Here is a 22,548-nt window from a genome sequence, read left to right as displayed (position 1 = left end):
TATTATCTGAAAAAGAAAATAATCATACCTTTTCTCCTTCTTTGCTTTTTCTCCTTCTTTGAGGGTGAGCTAGGGAGGGACTTAGAGGTGCTTCTTTTAAAATTTGTTAAGAAAATTTTTGCTTGCTATGAGTAATTGGCATGCTTCCTCCTTTCTAATATACAAATTTATATAATTCACTCTACTATCATATTTTTGTTTTGGCTACTTAGAAATTCAGACAGATATTAAGACCATACATTAAAACTATTTAAACTTTTATGGTCTATTTGTTTTTCTTTTAGCTGTTTTTCAGTTACTTTTATTATTTATAGTTTCATTATTTTGAATATTTGTTTTTATTTTAATTTATCAAAATATATAAATCCTAGATATCATACATTCAGTTTAACAACGAAACCTGTTCATTCAAACCCCAGAACATATCTTGAGTCCATCAACATTTTCCCACCTCTGTGGTCAATAAAAATTGTAAGTAAAATCATCACCATTTCTTACCAAGATAATTTCAATAACCTCACAGTTGTTCTCCTTGTTTCCACCCTGGCCAATAGTTACTTCTTCCCCAACCCAACTATCCCAACACACACCACACATACACACACACCTAATTTTTAATCAATAAAATGAGAATTTTTTAAAACAGAAAACAACACATCAGTCTGAGTCGGAATCATTCGACTGCAGTTAGTTTGGTTTTTCCTTTTTTTTTTTTTTTTTTTAGTAGCTTCTTTTTGTACTTAAAATTCACCTTCTTACATGATCTGGCATTTGCCTGTCTATCCAAACTCCTTAGTTACCATTTCCTCCTCTTTCATTTTGCTTCAGCCATAATGCATTCTGTTTTTTGAATACAGTAAAGTTTGTTTCAGCTCTGGTACCTGTGTACTTACACTTCATTCAGGTCTGAGCTCAAATGTTGCTGCTTCAAAGAAATCTATTGAAAGTAGTCCTCAGCCCACTGACAATTACTTGTCTCATTCTTATTTCTTCAAAGCACTTACTTCTATCTTTAATTATCATGTTCTGTATTACTTGCTACCCCTCCCCCAAAGTAAGCAGAAATCTTGTCTATCTTATTAATAACATTTCAGCGCCTAGAAGAGTGCCTGGGACATAAGGTGCATGATAAGCATATACTGAATAAGTAAATTAACACATCACATTCCCCATACAGTGCATTATCTTGGATGCTTGTGCAAGAGTTCATTCTTGAAAAAAAAAAAAAATTTATTACATTTAATGTAAAACATATTATTTGAAGAAAAATAAAAACATGTAGTTTGCAACCTATAAAGAAAACATCAACTCTAAAGAAACAGGAAGTTGTAAAATACTGCATATATGCTGATTATCTTAGATATTTTGTGCTGCTATTAACAGATATATCGTAAGTTGATGCCTTTAACAAACAAATTTATTTTCTCACAGTTTAGGTACCTAGTAGTCCAACTTCACAGCAGTGGCTCTAAGGGAATGCTTTCTCTCTCTGTCACTTCTGGCAGAAGGTCCTTATTTTTTCAGCTTCTGTTTCCTGGTTCCTTGGAGATGTCCCTACACCTCCACAGCAATCTTCTCCCATCTCTGTGTGCTAGTTTACTTGTTTAATCTCTTTTATATCTCAAAAGGGAAACCCTGGTAGCATAGTGGTTAAGAGCTGCAGCTGCTAACCAAAAGGTTGGCAGTTCAAATCCACCAGGCGTTCCTTGGAAACCGTATGGGGCAGTTCTACTCTGTCCTATAGGGTCACTATGAGTTGAAATCAACTCGATGGCAATGGGTTTGGTTTTTTTATATTTCAAAAGAGACTGGCTCAAGACAACCTGTTCCCAAATAGGATTATAACCACAGGCATAGAGGCTAGGATTTACAACATATATTTTCAGTTCACACAGTTCAATCCATAACACTGGTACACCTGAAAAAAATATGATATTTAGATAAGCTTGTCTAAATATCATCTCCCCATCTAGGTGTTCAATGTCTTATCCTTTGTTCACCAGATACCACATAATGGGACCATAGTTGCTTATTGCCTTGCCCAATCATCTTCACTGATTTCTACTTGCATGTAACATTGGCATTTAATGAGCCCTTTATAAGAAACAATACGAAAAATTCTTCCACATTTACTGTAAAATTGTTGTGGTGATATTACCATCATACTCCACAATATTACTTAGACAAATTTCTGGAAGAAATATGGGTTCTAACTGAGATCGATAAGAGTAAAGATTTGTTTCATGAAAAGAATTTGGCATTATTTATTTTCTGATATTACTGTGGTATATCATGATTATTTGAATCTACTCGATGGCACTGGGTTTTTATCATGATTGTTTTTCTTTTTGACTTGGAGTCATGAAACTAGTGATAAAATTTGATGTTCAACCCCAGTAATGATAATAAACTTTAAATTTGATATATTTGTCACTTTTCACTATCATACTTGTTTTATTTTATTAATCTTATTATGTGTGATTGTGTGTGTGTGTGTGTGTGTGTGTGTATTCATAAGCTCCTGGGTGGTACAAACAGTTTGTACTCAACTATTAACAAAAAGTTTGTTGTTTCAAATCCACTCTGCTTCACCACAGAGGAAAGACCTAGAGATCTGCTTTTGTAAGTTTATAAAAATTGAAAACCCTGTGAAGCACAGCTCTACTGTAAAGCACACAGTGTCACCATGAGTCATAATCGACTCAACAGCAAAGGGTTACATATACATACATATATATATAAAAAAATATGCACATACAATTCACTTCAAATTACTTTTAAAGAGGCGAGGTCTAAACACATCCATACAAACATATGATTATGAATACAAAAATAGCTATTAAAAACACATAAACAAATCTTAATAAGGATCATGTTCATTATGAAGATATTTTTCTTCTTAAGAGTTTCACCAGTGTATTTTTTACTTCCTTGTTCCTCAGACTATATATCAGGGGGTTCAACATGGGAATCACAGTGGTATAAAACACCGAGGACACTTTCTCCTGGGTGAGTGAACTGTTGGAAGCAGGTTTGAGATACATGGACATGAGGGACCCATAAAATATAAGAACAGCTGTCAGGTGGGAACTGCAGGTGCTAAAGGCTTTGGACCTGCCCTCTTTAGAGTGGATGTGGAGGATGCTGGAGAGGATGAAAGCATAGGAAATGATGATTGTCAGGCTGGTGGCCACCATGTTAAATCCACCAATGATGAAAATCAAAAGCTCATCAATGTAAGTGCTGGAACAGGAGAGTTTAATAAGAGGGACAATGTCACAGAAATAATGGCTAATGATGTTTGAGTCGCAGAAGGACAACCTTAATATACAACCTGTATGAATCAGAGCATCCATAAAACCTATTGAGAAGACAGCAGCCACCAGCAGAGAGCAGACCTGAGGGGACATGATGACATTATAAAGCAGTGGGCTACAGATGGCAACATAGCGGTCATAGGCCATTGCTACCAACATGTAGCATTCTGAAATGCCAAAAATACAGGAAAAAAACAGCTGAGTCATGCATCCGTTATAGGATATAGCTTTATCTTTGCATAAAAATGCTGCCAGCATTTTCGGGGTAACGAAAGAAGAATAGCAGACATCTATAAAAGACAAATTACTGAGGAAATAGTACATGGGCATGTGAAGTTGAGAATTCAACCCGATTATTGAAATCATACCAAGGTTTCCCACCACGGTAACCATGTAGATCCCTAAAAAGAGGCAGAAAAGGGGCAGCTGAAGCCCTGGTTGGTCAGTTAATTCTGAAAGAAGAAACTCAGCCACTGTGGAATGGTTTTTCATATGCACTCTTCTCTGAAAAATCTGTGAAAATGAGAGGTGAAGAGTCAAATTAGTCAGGCATACTCCTAGTTTGTTTCCAATTCCATACAGCCCAGAATTGTATAGCTATGAAAACATAGAACCCAGGTTCCCTTGTTGCCTTGGCATAAAGGCTGTGCCTCATTCCTTGGGGGGAAAGGAGAGGACGTTAATAGGTGTTACAGGAAATAAGTAGCCCATGGTCATAAGGGTCACATTCAGAAATGCTCAGTTACATATGCAGGGTTCTTATCTGAAAGATATCTCAGAATTTTCTAGAGGATTACATAACATACAATATTTCCCCAATTTAATTGCTGATGGAGCCTCCTTTTTTTCTCCAAGCCTATTGTAGCATTAGTGTGACTCAGAACATAATTTAGAAAACCATGTTTTTGTTTTGTGGTTTGTTCTGTTTTTTAATCTAACCATAAATTGATGTCTAGGTGGGAGTTTATTCTTATACTTCTTCTGAAAAGCTGGATTATGGTAAAACAGCAGACCTCTGAAAATTTATTCTGCCCCCTGAATCTCTTATTGTCCTCTGAGCTAAGTCTGCCTCTTCTGCCCAGGCCATTGAGTGCCCTTCAGAAGGAAGCTCTAGGCAGCCTACTACTACTGCTGTCGCTTTTGACAATGCCAATGACCCAGATACATATGCTTCTAGTTGGGGGTCCCCACACAGCACTTCCCGTTTTCCACCCACACCTCTTCTCAGGAGGAAGGCAAGATGGTGCACACCTCAGAGTCACCTGTCCTGGTGCAACCAAGGTCTTATCTCTGAAATATCTCACCACTTTTCATTCAGTTTTGGACTGCACATATAGCCCTCCCTAGACCCTCACATTTGCCTAGAGATTGTGCAAAGCCCTGCTTAGAAATCTGGGTAGTATTTTCTCAACCTGCCTAACCAAGGGTCTATGTTTTTCTGTGCTACTCAAGAAGTTGCTTGTGTCTCTTAAGTCCCAATCTATTACTGCCATCTTAGGCCCAGCACACTTCCCTTTGCCACTTGAGTTTCCAAAGATGCGAACTCCTCCTCCTGAAATTCCAAGTCACTCAGTTCAAAACAAAGGAGCTTCATGACATTTAACAGCTGTTCCCTGAGCAGATTTTTAATTTCTACAGAATGCATGTCTTCTTTATCTTCTATTCTTCTACCATCCTCGGGAGTGAAGACAGGGGACTCATTTGCAAAAGAGAGGGCATGCAATTGCCCTTTGTCTACTACTGCAATACCGTGGAGTTTTCACTTTCCTTCTTCCATCAACAATTGACATGCACAGATATAGTCTAGTCACAGAGATCACACTGACAGGAAAACCAATGAAATGTTCGAGAAGATTCATATATCCAATTTTTTTTTTTTTTTTTTTTACTTTAATCTCTCCTGGGTGTCACAGACACCCTGAAGTTTTCATCACATATCTCCCACATTTCCCCAAATTCCTACTGGGCTGTCTTTCAAAGTAAACTCTCTTCCATACTGCCCATGTTCCTTGTTTCACTCCAGGGTCCTGCGTCCTTTTGCCCTCTGTTCCAGCCAGTTGTTTTTCTTCCTTGTATTTCCTAGTTCACAAACCATTTCTGCATTTAGGTTATTGCTACTCAAAGTGTGGTCCATGGACAAGGAGCATCAACATTACCTGAGATCTAGTTAGGTCCTACCCCAAACCTATTGAATAAGGATCTGCATTTTAACAAGATCTCCACATGACTGCTGGGTACATTAAAGTTTAAGAGTCACTACTTTGAGTTATTCCTTCCTAGAGCTGAAATTGTTTTTCTTCTTTCCTTCTCTGAAACTCTCCTTTTTCTATGCATGAGACAACATACGTAATCATGTAAAGCAATCTCTGAAAACATCTTGCTAAGAAAAGCTTTCTCAGATGTACTATTACTTATCTCTTTATCTTACCACCTGTATGTGAACTCGGGAATTTCATGACAGGGAAATGTGCATGTCATATAACTTACTACAATACATCATATTGTGTTTTTTATCCATAATTTTGCAGAAGATAATCAAAAGCAATTGCAGCAGGAAGAAATATAATACTGTTTCTTCATCCACATAAAAATGAGCAATTGTAACCAATATCTTCTCTATTTAGTGATCTAGTGGTAAGCTTCACTATGCTAGAGATAAAATTTTAACATGTTTTTTGTCTGACATCTCAATTGGTATTCCATCTTTACCTGGAGGCTTGTTTTGTGCCAATGCCTTCAGTGCAGCTTGTACTTCTTCCTTTAATACCATTGGTTCTTGATCATATGCTACCTCCTGAAATGGTTGAATATTGACCACTTCTTTTTCATACAGTAACTCCGTGCATTCCTTCCATCTTCTTTTGATATTTCCTGCATCGTTCAATATTTTGCCCATGGAATTCTTCGATATTGCAACTTGAGGCTTGATTTTTTTTTCCACATCTTTTAGCTGGAGACAATGCCTATAGTGTTCTTCCCTTATGGTTTTCTACCTCGAAGTCTTTGCACATTTCATTATATTACTTTACTTGGTCTTCTAGAGCCACCCATTTGTAATCTTCTGCTCAGCTCTTTTACTTCATCATTTCTTCCACTCACTTTAGCTGCTGTACATTTAAGAGCAAGTTTCAGAGTCTCTTCTGAAATCCATTTTTGTCCTTTCTTTCCTGTCTTATTAATGACCTTTTCCTTTCTTTAGGTATGATGTCCTTCGTGTCACCCTACAGCTCTTCTGGTCTTCAGTCATTAGTGTTCAGTATGTCAAATTTATTCTTGAGATGGTCTCTAAATTCAGGTGAGATATACCAAAAAACTAAAGCCACTGTCATCGAGTCGACTTTGACTCATAGTGACCCTATAGAACAGAGTAGAACTGCCCCCATAGAGTTTCCAAGGAGTACTTTCCGGGTTCCAATTGCCAACCTTTTGGTTAGCAGCTGTAGCTCTTAACCACTACGCCACCAGGTGGGATATACTCAAGTCCATATTTTGGCTCTTGTGGACTTGTTTTAATTTTCTTCAGCTTCAACTTGAACTTCCATATGAGCAACTTATGATCTATTTCATAGTTGGCCCCTTTTCTGACTGATGATATCGAGCTTCTCCATCATCTCTTTCCACAGATGTAGTCAATTTGATTCTTGCTTATTAGATTTGGTGATATCCACATCTATTGTCACCGTATATGTTGTTGAAAAATGTATTTGCACTGGATAAGTCATTAGTATTACAAAATTCCATCATGCGATCTCCAGCGGCATTTCTATCACCAAGGCCATATTTTCCAACTACCAATCCTTTTTTGTTTCCAACTTTCATGTTCCAATCATCAATGATTATCAATGCATCCAGATTGCATATTTGATCAATATCAAACTGTATAAGTCTCCTCATCTCTGGCATTAGTGGTTGGTGTGTAATTTGAATAATAGTTGTATTAACTGGCCTTCCTTGTAGGTGTATGGATATTATCCTATCACTGATGGTGTACTCCGGGATAGATCTTGCAACAGATGCAGCGCTGGAGGTGCTCACTTATCTATGCTAAGAAATTTGGAAGCCAGCTACCCGGCCAACTGACTGGAAGAAATCCATATTTGTATCCGTTTCAAAGAAAAGTGATCTCACAGAAAGCAGGAATTATCAAACAATATCATTAATATCACACACAAGTAAAACTTTGCCGACAATGATTCAAAAGCAGTTGCAGCAGTATATTGACAGGGAACTTCCAGAAATTCAAGCTGGATTCATAAATGGACATGGAATGATAGATATCATTGCTGATGTCAGATGGATCTTGGCTGAAAGTAGAATGCCAGAAAGAGGCTTACTTGTATTTTATTGACTATGCGAAAACATTTGACTCTGTGGATCATAACAAATTATTGATAACACTGCAAACAATGGAAATTCCAGAACACTTGCTTGTGCTCATGCCAAAACTGTACATAAGCCAAGAGGCAGTCATTCAAAAAGAACAAAGGGATACTGGGTGGTTTAAAATCAGGAAAGGTGTGTGTCAGAGTTGTGTCCTTTCGCCATACTTATTAAATCTGTATGCTGAGCAAATAATTCGAGAATCTGTGCTATATGAAGAAAAACAAGGCATCAGGATTGGAGGAAGACTCATTAATGACCTGCAATATGGAGATGACACAACCTTCCTTGCTAAAAGTAAACAGGACCTAAAGCACTTACTGATGAAGATCAAAGCCTTCAGTATGAATTACGCCTCAACATGAAGAAAACAAAAATCCTCAAAACTGGACCAATAAGAAACATCATGATAAACAGAGAAAATATTAAAGTTGTCAAGGGTTTCTTTTTACTTAGATTCACAAACAACGCCCATGGATGCAACACTCAGAAAACCAAACAACATATTGCGCTGGGCACGTGTTGAAAAGCTAGGGTGTCATTATGAGGACTAAGGCGCACCTGACCCAAGTCATGGTATTTTCAATTGCTTCATATGCATATGCAAGTTGGACCATGAATAATGAAGACTGAAGAAGAACTGATTCCTTTGAATTATTCTGTTGGTGAAGGATACTGAATATACCATGGACTGCCAGAAGAATAAACAAATCTTTATGGGAAGAACAGCCAGAATGCTTCTTAGAACCGAGCAGAATGAGACTTTATTTCACATACTTTGGACATGTTATTAGGAGGGAGCAGGCTGTGGAGAAGGACATCATGCTTGGCAAAATAGATGGTCAGTAATATAGAGGAAGATCACCAACAAGATGGATTGACACAGTGGCTGTAACGATGGGCTGAAGCATAGCAATGATTGTGAGGCTAGCACAGGACTGGACAATGTTTCATTCTGTTGTACACAGGGTCATTATGAGTCAGACCGAACTTGATAGCACCTAACAGCAACCTGTCTGACAAACTTCCAAAATAATCTACCACACTGACTCAGGTATCAAGCATTTTTAAGTAATTCAAAAGTATAAAAAGGTGTTTTTAAACATTTCAAAGTTCCATACAGTGTTATAAAAACATGCCCAGTGGAGATATCTTACAGAGGTAGAATCTAGATCAGTACCGCCCACTAGAAATATGACACAGTCATATGTATAATTTAAAATGTTCTGAAAACCCATTTAAAAAATTTAAAACATGTGAAATCAACTTTAACGATATATCTTATTTAGCCGAATATATTCAAAGTATTATCATTTCAAAGTGAAATAGATATAAAAAGAATTTCAATGAGATATTTTACTTTTTTTATACATGTCTTTGAAATCCAGGATGTTTTTATACATACAGCACATCTCAAATCATACTAGCCATCTTTCAAATGCTCACTAGCACCTTGTGGCTGGTGGGTGCTGTACTGGTCAACACAGGTCTAGAATATAGGTGTGTATGTATATACGTATATATATACATTTTTCTAAATCTGACTTAATTGTTCAATTTTAATTGCCCCTTTCTAAAGAAGGAAACCATTAGCACAATTTGGTATAAAGGGCACTAGACCATGGGTCGTAAAATTTAGTTTCAACCCCAGCAGTAACACTTACAGTGCGACATTTGACTCATCATAAAGTTTCTCTGAAAAAAACTTCAAATGATTGCTGTGCCAATTGATGTGACAATAAGTGTGAATACACTTTTCACACTATAAAGATCTACACAAATATATTTGTAGTGTTCTAATTCCTATTTTTTTGTAATTCCTATTTTAAAAGCTGGTGGTTATGAATTCACAGATCAGTCATTAGAGTACATAGGTAAGGTGAGTGGGCAATGCACACCAGAATCTAAGATGTCCTCATCCTCACTGCTTCTGTAACTCAGCAGCTCTGCCAACATGCAGACACTCTAGAGCTCATCTGTATAATCAGTAGGTGATTTTAAAACATGTTTTGATAACCACGCAGTATGAACATCATCACCCTGAAACTCACCTTCCTCTCTCTGAAGACTCTAGATGAATATCTCTTTTTTCTCCTAGCCTGTCACTTTCTGAGTAAAGACAAATTAATTACCCCTTCTTCTTTACCCGTCTGAATAACCACAGCCCACAAGAAGCAGGTTCAAATAAATCTGTGGCTTCTATTCTCAGTTCAAGTATTTTAATAGGTCTGGAAATATAAAGACCAGTAATCCCCACAGGATTCTCATCACCTGAGGTTCAGCAGCCTGTTTATTTGTAAAGAGCCATCCCCAAGCTGGCTGGTCATATTCTTTTGTATTTAAGGAAATCTAGTAAAAAAAACAATGTTTTGTTTTTTAGTCATGTAGTGAGGTCATGATTCCAGGGTAATTCACTTAGTATAGCTCAACATTAGATATATTTAGAAAGCAGTGTTAAAGTTTGGGAATGGGTGAGGCAAAGCGTATCATTTTCACAGAGTGTATTTCAAAATATAGAGGTAGAGTCCAATTACATATTCTTAAGTAATAAATGATGGAATCATTTTATTATTTATGAAATATATTTCGTAGTCTTCGATCTTCATAATTTAGTGTTTCAAGTACTCTTCCCTTTCAGCAAGCAAGTTTGTGTCATCTGCATATTGCAAGTTGTGAATTAGTCTTGTCTTCAATCCACTTCCTGATGCCCAGTTCTTCATATAGTCCAGCTTCTCAAATTATTTGCTCAGCATATGGATTAAATAAGTATGGTGAAAGGATACAAGCCTGACTGATACCCACTTTTCCTGATTTTAAACCACGTAATATTCCCTTGGAAGCCCTGGTGGTGTATTGGTTAATGGCTTGGCTCTTAACCAAAAGGTTGGCAGTTCGAATCACCAGCCACCCGATAGGGTTCTGTTGGGCAGTTCTAGTCTGTCTTATAGGGTCACTATTGGTCAAAATTAATTCATTGGCAAAGGGCACTATAGATTAGGCATGCAGAAGGAGGATTCAAGTTATTCCTTTGGGGACCTTGCAATCTAGTGAGGCAGTCGTATTGCCCAACAGGTGTCTTGCCCTGATGAACTGTTGAATGAATGAAGTATCATAGACAGTGCTCTGTGTAATATGAAGTAGGTACAGTTTGGCTCAGAGGTGGAACAGATCTCTACAGTGAGAAAGACAATCGTTGCGGAAGGGTAGATTTAAAACTGTGCCCTAAAAGTGGGGAGAATTCACTTAAGCTGGGGGGAATACAAGAGATAGTAAAGATGTAGACAAGGGCATAAGCTAAGGAACTAAAAGCAGGAAATATAAGGCATATACGCAGGACTTTGGGAATGGCTGAAGTATTTCTTTAATAAAGGCTGCAAATTCCATTTTTCTAGTTGCTAATGATTATGGAAACAAACTGCATCAGAGGTGACCAAGTCTCACTCTCCAGTCCCTAGTGGTGACTGTCCAGGATATCTGTCATGAGACTTTCCTGGCACCCTTAAAACAACACAGACATCACAAACTTCCCAGTTTTCAGGGGCAAACAAGTGGATTCAGGTCTGGTTTTGGTGAAAATTGTAACGTTATTTCAGATAATTTCAGAATCTATTATTAAGTGTCTATTATTTTAAGGACTCTGGATTTCTGAAAGTGCAACAAAGGTGAATAAAACATGGTTCTTATCCTAAAACAATTTATTTTCTTGGGTAGAAGTGTCTTTTGCGTCCCTCATAGTCCCATAGTTCTTTGTCCACACTTCCTGTCTTCCTTTTGTGCTGAACTCCACCTTAGCACTTCTATCCCACGTACATATGTGCTGGTCGTCCCTGCTATTTGGGAGCTTATCCAGGGAAGGGACCATTTCTCATCCATAACTGTGTCTCTGGGGCCTGGGACAATGCCTGGCATATAGATGAATTCATTCCTTTCAGTACCCCTCAGGCATCCAATTCAATCAGAATACTTTTTTCTGTCTTGTCTAGAATATCAAGATCTAAAACAGATGAAAATAAGCTAACATAAATGGGTGGATTTTCTTTTACTAGAAAAATACAAAAAGGAATCAATACTGAACCAATAGAAATCAGTCATAAATGGTGAGATTTATGGTATTAGAAAAATACATATTTATGACTCGATGTTTTTACTTATCTTAAAAAAGAAAAAAAAAAAACCTTTGCCATTGAGGGGATTCTGACTCATAGGGACCCTACAGTATTTATAATCATCTTCACTAATTACACTTGTCCTATTGAAGTTATTGCATTCAGGGCTGCTGGAGTCAAGTATCTGAAGCACAAGACTTCAACTATCATCAACATACCATTGCCAGCCTATGAATTACACATGTTGTAAATAATGTTTAGTAAAATAAATCTCAGACCAGCCTGTTAAGCTCATAGATAGATAGACAGAGAGAGAGATACATAGATAGATACGTAGATACATAGATAGATAGATTCAAAACCAGTAACAAATCAGCTGCCATCATGTAAATTCTGATTCATGGTGATTCCATGTGTTTCAGAGCAGAACTGTGCTCCGTATGGTTTTCAGTGTCTATGATCTTTCAGAAGTACATACTCAGGCCTTTCTTCCAAGGTGCCTCTGATTACTTGCCAAGTACTTAACCATTTTCACCACTCAGGAACTCCCAGATAGAGAAAGAGAAAGAGAGAGAGAGAGGGAAATAAAGGTATATGGACGTATAGACATACAGATATATAAATATATATCATTGCCTCATCTTACCATTTATTTTTATTTTTTATTGTGCAGTAAGTGAAAATTTAAAGCTCGAGTTAGTAACTCATACAAAAATATTTACACACATTGTTATGTGACCCTAGTTTATCTCTCTATAATGTGACAGCACATTCCTCCTTTCCACCCCGGATTTCCTTCTCCATTCAAACAGCTCCTGTACCTCTCTGCCTTCTCCTCTCACCTCCAGACAGGAACTGCCAATTTATTCTCATGTATTTTTTTTTATCTACTTGAACTCTTCCTGAATATCATTTTGTGTCTTATAGTTCAGTCTAATCTTTGTCTGAAGAGTTGGCTTTGAGAATGGTTTTAATTCTGGGTTAACAGAGAGTCTGGGGGACATGTCTTCCAGGGTTCTTCCAGTCTCAGTCAGACCTTTAAATCTGATCTTCCTATGTGAATTTGAGTTCTGCACCTCACTTTTCTCCTGCTCTGTAAGGGACTCTCTGTTGTGTTCCCTGTCAGGGTGGTCATTGGTGGTAGTCAGGCGCTATCTAGTGCTTCTGGTCTCAGGATGACGGAGTCTCTGGTTCATGTGGGTCTTTCTGTCTCCTGGGCTCGTATTTTCCTTGTGTCTTTGGTGTTCTTCCTTCTGCTTTGCTCCAGGTGGGTTGGGACAAATTGATCCATCTTACATGGCTGCTTGCTAGCTTTTAAGATCTCAGACGCCACTCACCAAAGTGGATGCAGAACATTTATTAATAAACTCTGTTATGCCAATTGACCTAGAAAACCAAAAAAAACCAAACCCATTGCCATCGAGTCGATTCTGACTCATAATTGACCTAGATGTCCCTGGAAACCATGGTTCTCAGACCCCTACCCCTGCGACTCTGTCCCTCTAAGTGTGTGGTTGTATTCAGGAAACTTCTTAGCTTTTGATTTGGTGCAGTTGTGCTGACTTCCCCTGTATTGTGTGTTGTCCTTCCCTTCACCTAAGATAATTCTTTTCTACTATCTTCTTAGTGAATACCCCTCTCCTTCCCTTCCCACACTCATAACCGTGAAAGAGTGTTTTCTTCTGTGTTTATACTTTTTCTTGAGTTCTTTTTTTTTAATAATTTTTATTGTGTTTTATTTCTTTGAATTGCCGTATCTTCCTCTCCATGTGGAAGGCGTATGATTACATTTCTTAGTCCCTCTTTATTATTTTAATGTTGCCTTCTTTTATATAATAACATTGCTGTTACCCTGTGTTGGGCTTATTTAGTTATTTTTTTAATCTTGCTTTGTTTTTTTGGATTTTCCTGTCTGGGTTGACTTCTGCTTGCTCTGCCCAGTGTTCTTATATTATTGATTTTCTAATCAAAGAACTCCCTTTAGTATTTCTTGTAGTTTTGGTTTGGTTTTTACAAATTCCCTCAACCTGAGTTTATCTGGAAATGTCTTAATTTTACCTTCGTATTTAAGAGACAGTTTTGATGGATATACGATTCTTGGCAGGCAATTTTTTCCTTCAGTTTTTAAATATGTCATCCCATTGCCTTCTTGCCTGCCTGGTTTCTGCCGAGTAGTCTGAGCTTATTCTTATTGGCTCTCCTTTGTAGGTGACTTTTCGTTTACCCCTCGCTGCTCTTATAATTCTCTCTTTATCTTTGGTTTTGGCAAGTTTGATTATATTATGTCTTGGTGACTTTCTTTTAAGATCTACCTTATGTGGAGTTTGATGAGCATCTTGGGTAGATATCTTCTCATCTTTTACAATATCAGAGAGGTTTTCTGCCAACAAATCTTCAACAATTTTCTCTGTATTTTCTGTTATCCATCCCTGTTCTGGTACTCCAATCACTTGAAGGTTATTTCTGTTGATAGAGTCCCACATGATTCTTAAGTTTTCTCCTTTTTTTTTTTAATTCTTTTATCTGATTTTTCTTCAAATATATTAGTGCCAAGTGATTTATTTTCAAATTCAGAAATTCTACCTTCTACTTGCTCAATTCTGCTCCTCTGACTTTCTATTGAGTTATCTAATTCTGTAATTTTATTGTTAATCTTCTGAATTTCTGATTGCTGTCTGTCTATGGATTTTTCCAGCTTATTAAACTTTTCATTATGTTCCTGAATAATCTTTCTGATTTCTTCAGTTGCTTTATCTGTGTGGTCCTTGGCTTGTTCTGTGTATTGCCTCATTTCCTTCCTGATGTCTTGAAGGGTTCTGTATATTAAACTGTTGTATTCTGCATCTGGTAATTCCAGGAATGCACTTTCATATAGAAGATCCCTGGATTCTTTGTTTTGAGAGCCTGTTGAGGTGATCATGGTCTTTATGTGACTTGATATTGACTGTTGTCTCCGAGCCATCTCTAAGTTATTGTATTAGTTTATGCTTGCTTACTGTGTTTTAGCTGCTTGCTTTTTTGTTTTGTTTTGGTATACCCCTATGGGTTGCTTGAGTGAGATAGCTTGATTTTTCTCACCTTTGGAGCTCTGGTGTCCTGTCCCCAGCTGGCTAGAGCTGTTATTAGATATATCCGTCTAGGAGTCCATTCAGTTTTCTTGTATGAATTCCACTCAGGTTTCCAGGTAGCTGATATCAAGTGTGTGGTACAGGCTCTGTCCTACAGTCTTAGAAGGGCAGGGGTAATTGGCATATATACCCATATCTGATTGCAGCAGGGGGTCACGCTCTGAACAAGGCAGGGGGCTGAGAACCGACCCCCAAGTGTCTCTGAGGAAAACACATCCCTGTTCCCTAGAGCATGCAGGTGGGTGGGTTCTGCAGAAGGACCATGGGCACCCAAAGTTTTTGGTTGTAAGGACTGGGAGGTACTAGTTATCTTTGGACCCCTGTTGCAGGTGGCTGGGTGACCTGAATGGAGCTACCAGGCCTTAGGTCCCTGAAGTGGGTAGGTGAGGACCTTTTTTAATAGGCAAAGCAATGTCAAACGTCAAACACTCACCTCTCCACTGCACCACTGAAATGGTTGAAGTTTGCCAACAAGGGTCTATTCTCCCGAAATAGGCCCACACAGGTCTATGTAGAAGGGAAAGGTGCTCAAGGTCCACGGATGGTTTATGCCTGGACAAGAGCCGCTTCTGTCCTGAGCTTCTCCAGTTAATGGAGCTAGCAAATTATCTTTTCCCCCTAGTTGCAAATTTTTTCCTTCCCCAAGGCTGGGAGGATGGCTCTAGGTGCTCACCAGAGTCTATCTCAGGCCCAGGGATTCAGCCTTGGGGGTGGGAGGGGCATGGTAAAATATACACAAGTACTTAGCTTTTGCCGAGAGTGCCACTTTCCTCCGGTTTTGGAGGTGTGAGTGGGCTGTGTGGCTGGCTGCTTCTCCCTGAGGAAACTGTGGCCCAATGTTAGTACCAGCCCGCGGCCATTGCCACCGCCACTCCAGGAATGGTGCCTGACGGCTCCCCAAGACTCAGGTCTGGCAATTCCTCTCCACTTCTGAACGGCCTCTTCCTCCCCCTGACCCTCAGTTCATCATCTAAGCTTGCCTTTGATGCTCTGGGCTCCCAGCTTGTCACAAATATACTCATTTCACTTGCATTTTGGGTCTTTGTTATAAAGAGGCCTCGATGGAAGCGTCTGCCTATTCCGCCATCTTGGCTCCGCCCCCTCTTGAATTCTTACAATAGTGGTCTCATACAATATTTATCCCTTTACAAATGAATAATTTCACTCAGCATAATGCCTTCCAGATTCATCATATTATGAGATGTTTTTTAGATTCATCATTGTTCATCATTGCATAGTATTCCATTGTGTGAATATACCATTATTTGTTTATCCATTCATCTCTTGATGGGCACCTACGTTGTTTGTATCTTTTTGCTACTGTGAACAGTGCTGCAATGAACATTGGGGTGCATATATCTATTTGTGTGACAGCTCTTATTTCTCTAGGATATATTCCAAGGAGTGAGATCGCTGGATCATATGGCACTTCTATTTCTAAATTGTTAAGGAAGCACCAGATCTATTTTCAAAGTGGTTGTACTGTTTTACATTCCCACCAGCAGTGTATAAGTGTTCCAGTTTCTCCACATCCTCTTCAACAATTATTTTATGTTTTTGGGATTAATGTTAGCCTTGTTGGGGTGAGATGACATCTCATTGTAGTTTTCATTTGCATTTCTCTGATGGCTAAATCTCATGAACATTTCTTCATATATTTGTTAGCACCTGAATATTTTCTTTAATGAAGTGCCTGTTCATATTCTTTGCATATTTTTTTATTGGGTTATTTGTTTTTTTGTTGTTGAGGTATTTCAGTATCTTGTAAATTTTAGAGATTATACCCTGATTAGACATGTAGTAGACAAAAATTTATTCCCAGCCTGTAGGTTGTTTTTTAATCTTTTAGTGAAGTCTTTGGAAGAGCATAAGTGTTTGATTTTTAGGAGCTCTCTGTTGTCTAGTTTCTCTTCCTGTGTTTGTACATTGTTAGTTATGTTTTTGTTCTGCTTATGCCATGTATTAAAGGCTCCTAGCATTGTCCCTATTTTTTCTTCCATGATCTTTATCCTTTTAGATTTTATATTTAGTTCTTTGATACGTTTGAGTTAGTTTTTGTGCATGGTGTGAGGTATGGTTCTTGTTTCATTTTTTTGCAGATAGATATTCAGTTACGCCAGCATCATGTGCTAAAGGGACTCTCTTGTCCCCATTTAATGGACTTTGGGCCTTTGCCAAAATCAGGTGCTCATAGGTGGGTGAATTTACAACTGGATTTTCAATTGTGTTCCATTGTCTATGTATCTGTTGTTGTACCAGTACCGGGCTGTTCTCACTACCATAGAGGTATAATAGGTTCTAAAATCAGGTAGTGTGAGGCCTCCCACTTTGTTCTTCTTCTTCAGTAATGCTTTACTGGGTGGTGGCACAGAATAGAGAATTTTTAATCAATTATGAAAAAAAATTATAAAGCCAGTTAAGCTACTATAAAACCAGGAGAGAAAGAAAGGTGAGGTGAGGTTTTATTTTGTTTTGTTTTAATTTTTAACTCCTTAGCTAAGTGCTTCTGAGACTTTTAGCTGGGGCTTTTAGGTTTGGGAATAACCTCAGGACCCATACACCACCACCTATCAATCTCATTATCAACACAAGTACTATTACTGGTGCCAGGAAAGAGCCTCTCACCACAGTGCAGTTCCCTGGCAGACTGCCACCACTGTTCGAGAATGGGTGACTTCCCTAGGCAACCCTGGCCTTCATTGTCACTCTACCGGACACAGCTGCTTTAGCACTAATGGTACCAAGGCTAAGCGGAGTAAGACACCTTGTCTACATTTTGCCTTATGTGTTATACTTTGCTAGATGTGTACCCAAGAAATGCTAATATTACTCAATGTCTTATAAAGATTTCTACTAAAATTAAGTTTTTGTTTTCAATTCCCCTGAGGAGCATGAGAATGCAAAGGTGGTAGGCCCAGAGGCAAATCTAATTTATCATGCTGTTCTCAGATTTCAAACAGCTATTAGGTGGGATATAACTTACTTTACCGGGTCAAGCTCATCAAACCAAGTTCCAGCTTCCTCTCCATTTGTATTCTTCAAGAATACCTGGGCTTGATGAAAATTAAATCTTAAAGATGGCTCCCACTATATTACCTGATATGTCCAGATACGTCTGATCTGCCCAAACGCACAGCAACACATTCAGACAAATGTATGCACACTAACATACATATATAAATACAAGCACCTCAGCAGCCAAGAGTATGGAACACAGAAGGAAAAAAAAAAAAAAAAGGCAAAAGGAATCAATATTTCTTGAATACTGACCTGTTTTAAAAACTTCGTCTAATGTGTTAAGATCTTGGTTCCTAACCAAAAGATTTGCAGTTCAAATCAACAAGCTGCTCCTGGAAACTATGGGGCAGTTCAACTCTGTCCTATAGGGTCACTATGAGTCAGAATCAACTCGACAGCAATGGGTATTAACAGTAACTCAGTGAGGTAGATATTTAGCTCCATTTAAAAGATAAGAATACTGGATCTCAGAGTGATTAAGATCTTGATTGAGACCAAGCAGCCGGTAAATGACAGAGACAGAATCAAACCCAGGAATGCTTCACACCAGAGCCCATGCCATGCTGCCCCAAGAGGAAAGCGTGCCTTAGCTGTATGTCCCTTGGGCCAGAATCAGGGATACACAGGTCTTAATAATGAGGGCTATCAGAGTATGGTCTTTCAACCTCAAGCTGAAGAGTATTTCTGGTGGAGAAGTTAGAACCCATTCTTTCACTTCAAAGAAATGAAATCAAGTATCCAGGAGAGAGTTCCAGAAACAATAGAATTAGAGTCTTGCTCATGAAATTCCAGTCCTGGGAGACAAAGGCTCCTAAGTTTGTCAAAACTTTTTGGCTTTCTTGTCCATTGAATTATTGTTTGGATCATGGAAGTACCTAATCAAGTTGCTAAGTAGCATAGACATTGATTTAGGTTAATAATTATCCCATTTCCTTTATGGTCTCTAGGGCTCAGGTTATTTAGAAAAAGTTTTAATTGCCCCAGATGGGACTATTTTCAATTATTTTCAAATGAATTCTGCAATCATTAATGAAAATATATTATACTTTCTACTTTCCAAGGTACCCTCAAAAGGGAAAATATTTGTACATGCATATACAGCCCCACGTGAATTTTAAATTATCCAGGACCCGTCATGGTTTTCTGACATAAAGTTCACATGATACATGATTCGTATTGTACATTTCTTTTGTAGACCTTACTAATCTGATAGGTAAATATATGGAGCAGATATTCAGAAAAAAAGAGAGAGAGAGAGAGAAAACGCATGCTTTCTCATTTTGAATACCTATAAAGATCCATTTCTGCTATCTACTAGCTGTGTGGCCATTGTGCAAGTTTTCTAACCTCTCTAAGCCAAGACTTCACTATTCATTAAAAAAAAAGTCTCTGTTGAGTTGATTCAGACTAATGGTGACCCCAAGCATGCCAGAGTAGAACTATGCTCCATAGGGTTTCCAATAGCTGATTTTCCAGAAGTAGATCACCAAGCCTTTCTTCTGAGATGCTTTGGGTGTATCAAATCACCAACCTTTTGCTTAGGCTGCGTTAACAGTTCATACCATCCAGGAACTCCTTCCTTATTAATAAGATGGATATAATACTAGCAATATTCTATCTAAATACAAAGGATATTTTTGAAGGGCAAATAAGAAAACATACACAGAAAACAATGTATAAAATATAAAGGGATTTGTATATGCTTGCTGCTATTAATAGCACTTATTGTGTATTGTAAGAATCGTACGGTGGGGCGTCAGAGGTCCTCCTCTTACTTCACAAAGGAGAAAGAGAATCATCATTAACTTCAGCCCAGGGCTGATTCCTATGAGGTGAAGGTCAGGCATACCTACTCTTTCCAAACTTTTCACCAGTTCTGACACCAACTGTTCCTCCCACAGCACTCTCTGCTTCTCTGCTGAGCTAGATAATTCATTGCAATGGCCACACAGAACTCAAAGACCATACTCATAGTCATGAAGTTTATTAGGGATGTAACAGGGTACAATTCAGGATCAGGAAAAACTCAGGGTGGAGTGCCTTGGTCAAGACAGCTTGTTGGCCATGCCCATCAACAGGCCTCTCCCTGGCCCTCTGCCTTTTGGGCCTCTTGGGCAGGCCTGGCCTCTGTCTTGACTTGGCAAATATTACAAAGCTCTTTAGCTCTCCGACAAGTGCCCAGAGACACCCCACATCACCAGGAAGCCTTCTGCCCGAAGGCACTCAGTTCTCTCACTTCAGGGGATGCATGCCCACTGCAACCAACCTGGTCCGTGCACTGGGAAGGCAGCTGTGTGGCTTCATGCCTGTCTCGTGGTTCTGCTGCCACTGTTTCTCTGTCAAAACTTCTCGCTGTCATGTACCATTTCCAGCGTTACAGCTTTCTCTCTTTCTCTCTCTCTCTGTCTCCTGGGTCTAGAAAGTTCTCAGTACAGGGATCCCGAGTCCAAAGGATGTGCTCTGCTTCCATCTTTTCTTGGTGGTAGTGACTTCCCCCTCTGCTCTGGGATTGGGTATGTTTTAAGCCAAGCAAGATGACAAAACTGACCAATCCTCTCATTGGGATTCCGTACATCTTATTTGCATTGTCCCACCCTCACAGGGTTTCATGCACCTTATTTACATTATTAGCAAGCTGTCCAAACCCCTTGGTGGGTGTCAAGCCCCTTACTTGCATATCACCCCCAATTATTGTGTGGAAGTCACAAAGACTATGGCTAGAAGGGTCATATTAGGTAATTCACTGCACCACAGGTATCTTCAGGAAATGAAGCAACCAGCTCTGTGAACCATCTAACCCTCTAACATCTCATTTTCAAGAGGGGGTGGTAAGATGATCAGTAGAAATAAACTATATATGACAGGGTAATATTATCACATACATTTGCATATCAACACAATAGACTATTATGCATTCATTAGAAATACAATTTTAAATATTGTTTCAAAATGCTTGGAAACTGGTGGCAAAGTGGTTAAAACCTACGGCTGCTAACCAAAAGGCTGGCAGTTTGAATCTACCAGGTGCTTCTTGGAAACCCTGTGGAGCAGTTCTACTCTGTGCTATAGGGTCGCTGAGAGGAGTTGGAGTCAACTCGATGGCAATGGGTTTTTTTTTGTTTGTTTGTTTTGTTTTCAAAATGCTTATTAGTACAAAAAAAGACTACACATTCATATTCATACATACATATGAATTTTGTTGTTACAACCATGTAGAACACGTGTGCACGTAAACAGAAACTGGAATGTAACATGCAGAAGAAAATCAGTTGCTTTTTTCCTTTCTTTTAATAAGTTTAATCTCTTTTAGTTTCTTGATATTTATACTTCTCTTTTTCTTCAGTAGATGTATTTTATTATCTTTGTCAGTTGCTGGCTAATCAGAGACAAAAATGTTTCTTTCCAAGATGTAAGCAGTAAGATGGGCAGAAAGAACCCAAAACTCATTATAGTACAAGGGTGTGGTTAGTGAGGGCTTTATCACCACTGGGGCCTCATCTATATTTCATTTGGAGAAATAACTTGGGAAGGAAAGCCCTGAGTTTCTCAGTTCTCAAGAGAACCAAAAAAACAGAGTAGGAAACAGGGCTGTTATGGATTGAATTGTATCTCCCAAAAATTTGTGTTGTAAATCCTAATCTGTAAACCTTTGGTTATAATTTCATTTGGGAATAGGTTGTCTTTGTTTTGTTAATGAAAAAGGTATAGTGTAGAGTGTGCCTTGAGTGAATCTCTTACAAGATATGAAAGGAGGAGGTTATAGAAGCAGAGATGGAAGAAGAGAGATGCCAAGATACATGAAGATCATCCAGGAGCAGAAGTTCAGAATAGACAAGGACCTTCCTCCAGAGTCGACAGAGAAAGAAAGCCTTCTCCTAGAGCTGGTGCCCTGAATTCAGACTTCTAGCCTCCTAAACTGTGAGAAAATAAGTTTCTGTTTGTTAAAGCCACCCACTTGTGAAATAACTGAGGGAAGGAAAATGAAACTGAGTAGAACATAAATCGCTCTGGTGACTATTTAAGTACCAGATCATATTCCTGGGAGGGGCAGAAACATGAAGACTCTAAACTGCTAAGGCATCCTTAACAATATCATTAGTAACACATGCAAGTAAAATTTTGCTGAAGATCATTCAAAAGTAGTTGCAGCAGTACATCGACAGGGAACTGCCAGAAATGCATGCCAGATTCTGAAGAGGACATGGAACCAGGGATATTATTGCTGATGTCAGATGGATCCTAGGAGAAAGTAGGGAATACCAGAAAGATGTTGTCTGTGTTTTATTAACTATGCAAACGCATTCAACCATGTGGATCATAACAAACTATGGTTTGTGAAGGTTGGGAATTCAAGACCACTTAATTGTGTTCATGAGGAACTTGTACACACACAAAGAAGCAGTTGTTGAAAGAGAACAAGGGCATACAGAGTGCTATAAAATCAGGAAAGGTGTTTGCCAGGGTTGTATACTTTCACCATACTTATTCAATCTGTATGCTCAAATAAAGAGCAAATAATCAGAGAAGCTGGACTATAAGAAGAATGGCAGCAGGATTGGGGGGAACTCATTAACAACCTAAGTTATACAGATGACACAA

At 38.5% G+C, this 22,548-nt stretch overlaps 1 protein-coding gene across 1 annotated transcript; it reads right to left on the bottom strand.

The window, feature by feature from the left end:
• Positions 1-2,879: 2,879 nt before the first annotated feature.
• On the bottom strand, positions 2,880-20,308 carry LOC100667247 (olfactory receptor 8D4-like). The gene is made up of 2 exons (XM_003418282.4): positions 20,216-20,308; positions 2,880-3,830 (listed from the first exon to the last, which is right to left on the bottom strand). Exons 1-2 carry the CDS (start codon positions 20,306-20,308, stop codon positions 2,880-2,882), a joined length of 1,044 nt encoding a protein of 347 aa, XP_003418330.4.
• Between the last annotated feature and the right edge of the window lie 2,240 nt (positions 20,309-22,548).

The sequence above is a fragment of the Loxodonta africana genome, chromosome 15 (assembly GCF_030014295.1).
Source record: "Loxodonta africana isolate mLoxAfr1 chromosome 15, mLoxAfr1.hap2, whole genome shotgun sequence".
In the NCBI taxonomy this organism is placed as follows: Eukaryota; Metazoa; Chordata; class Mammalia; order Proboscidea; family Elephantidae; genus Loxodonta; species Loxodonta africana.
The sequence above is the reverse complement of the archived record's forward strand: the minus strand, read 5'-3'. Positions and strand labels throughout refer to the sequence as shown.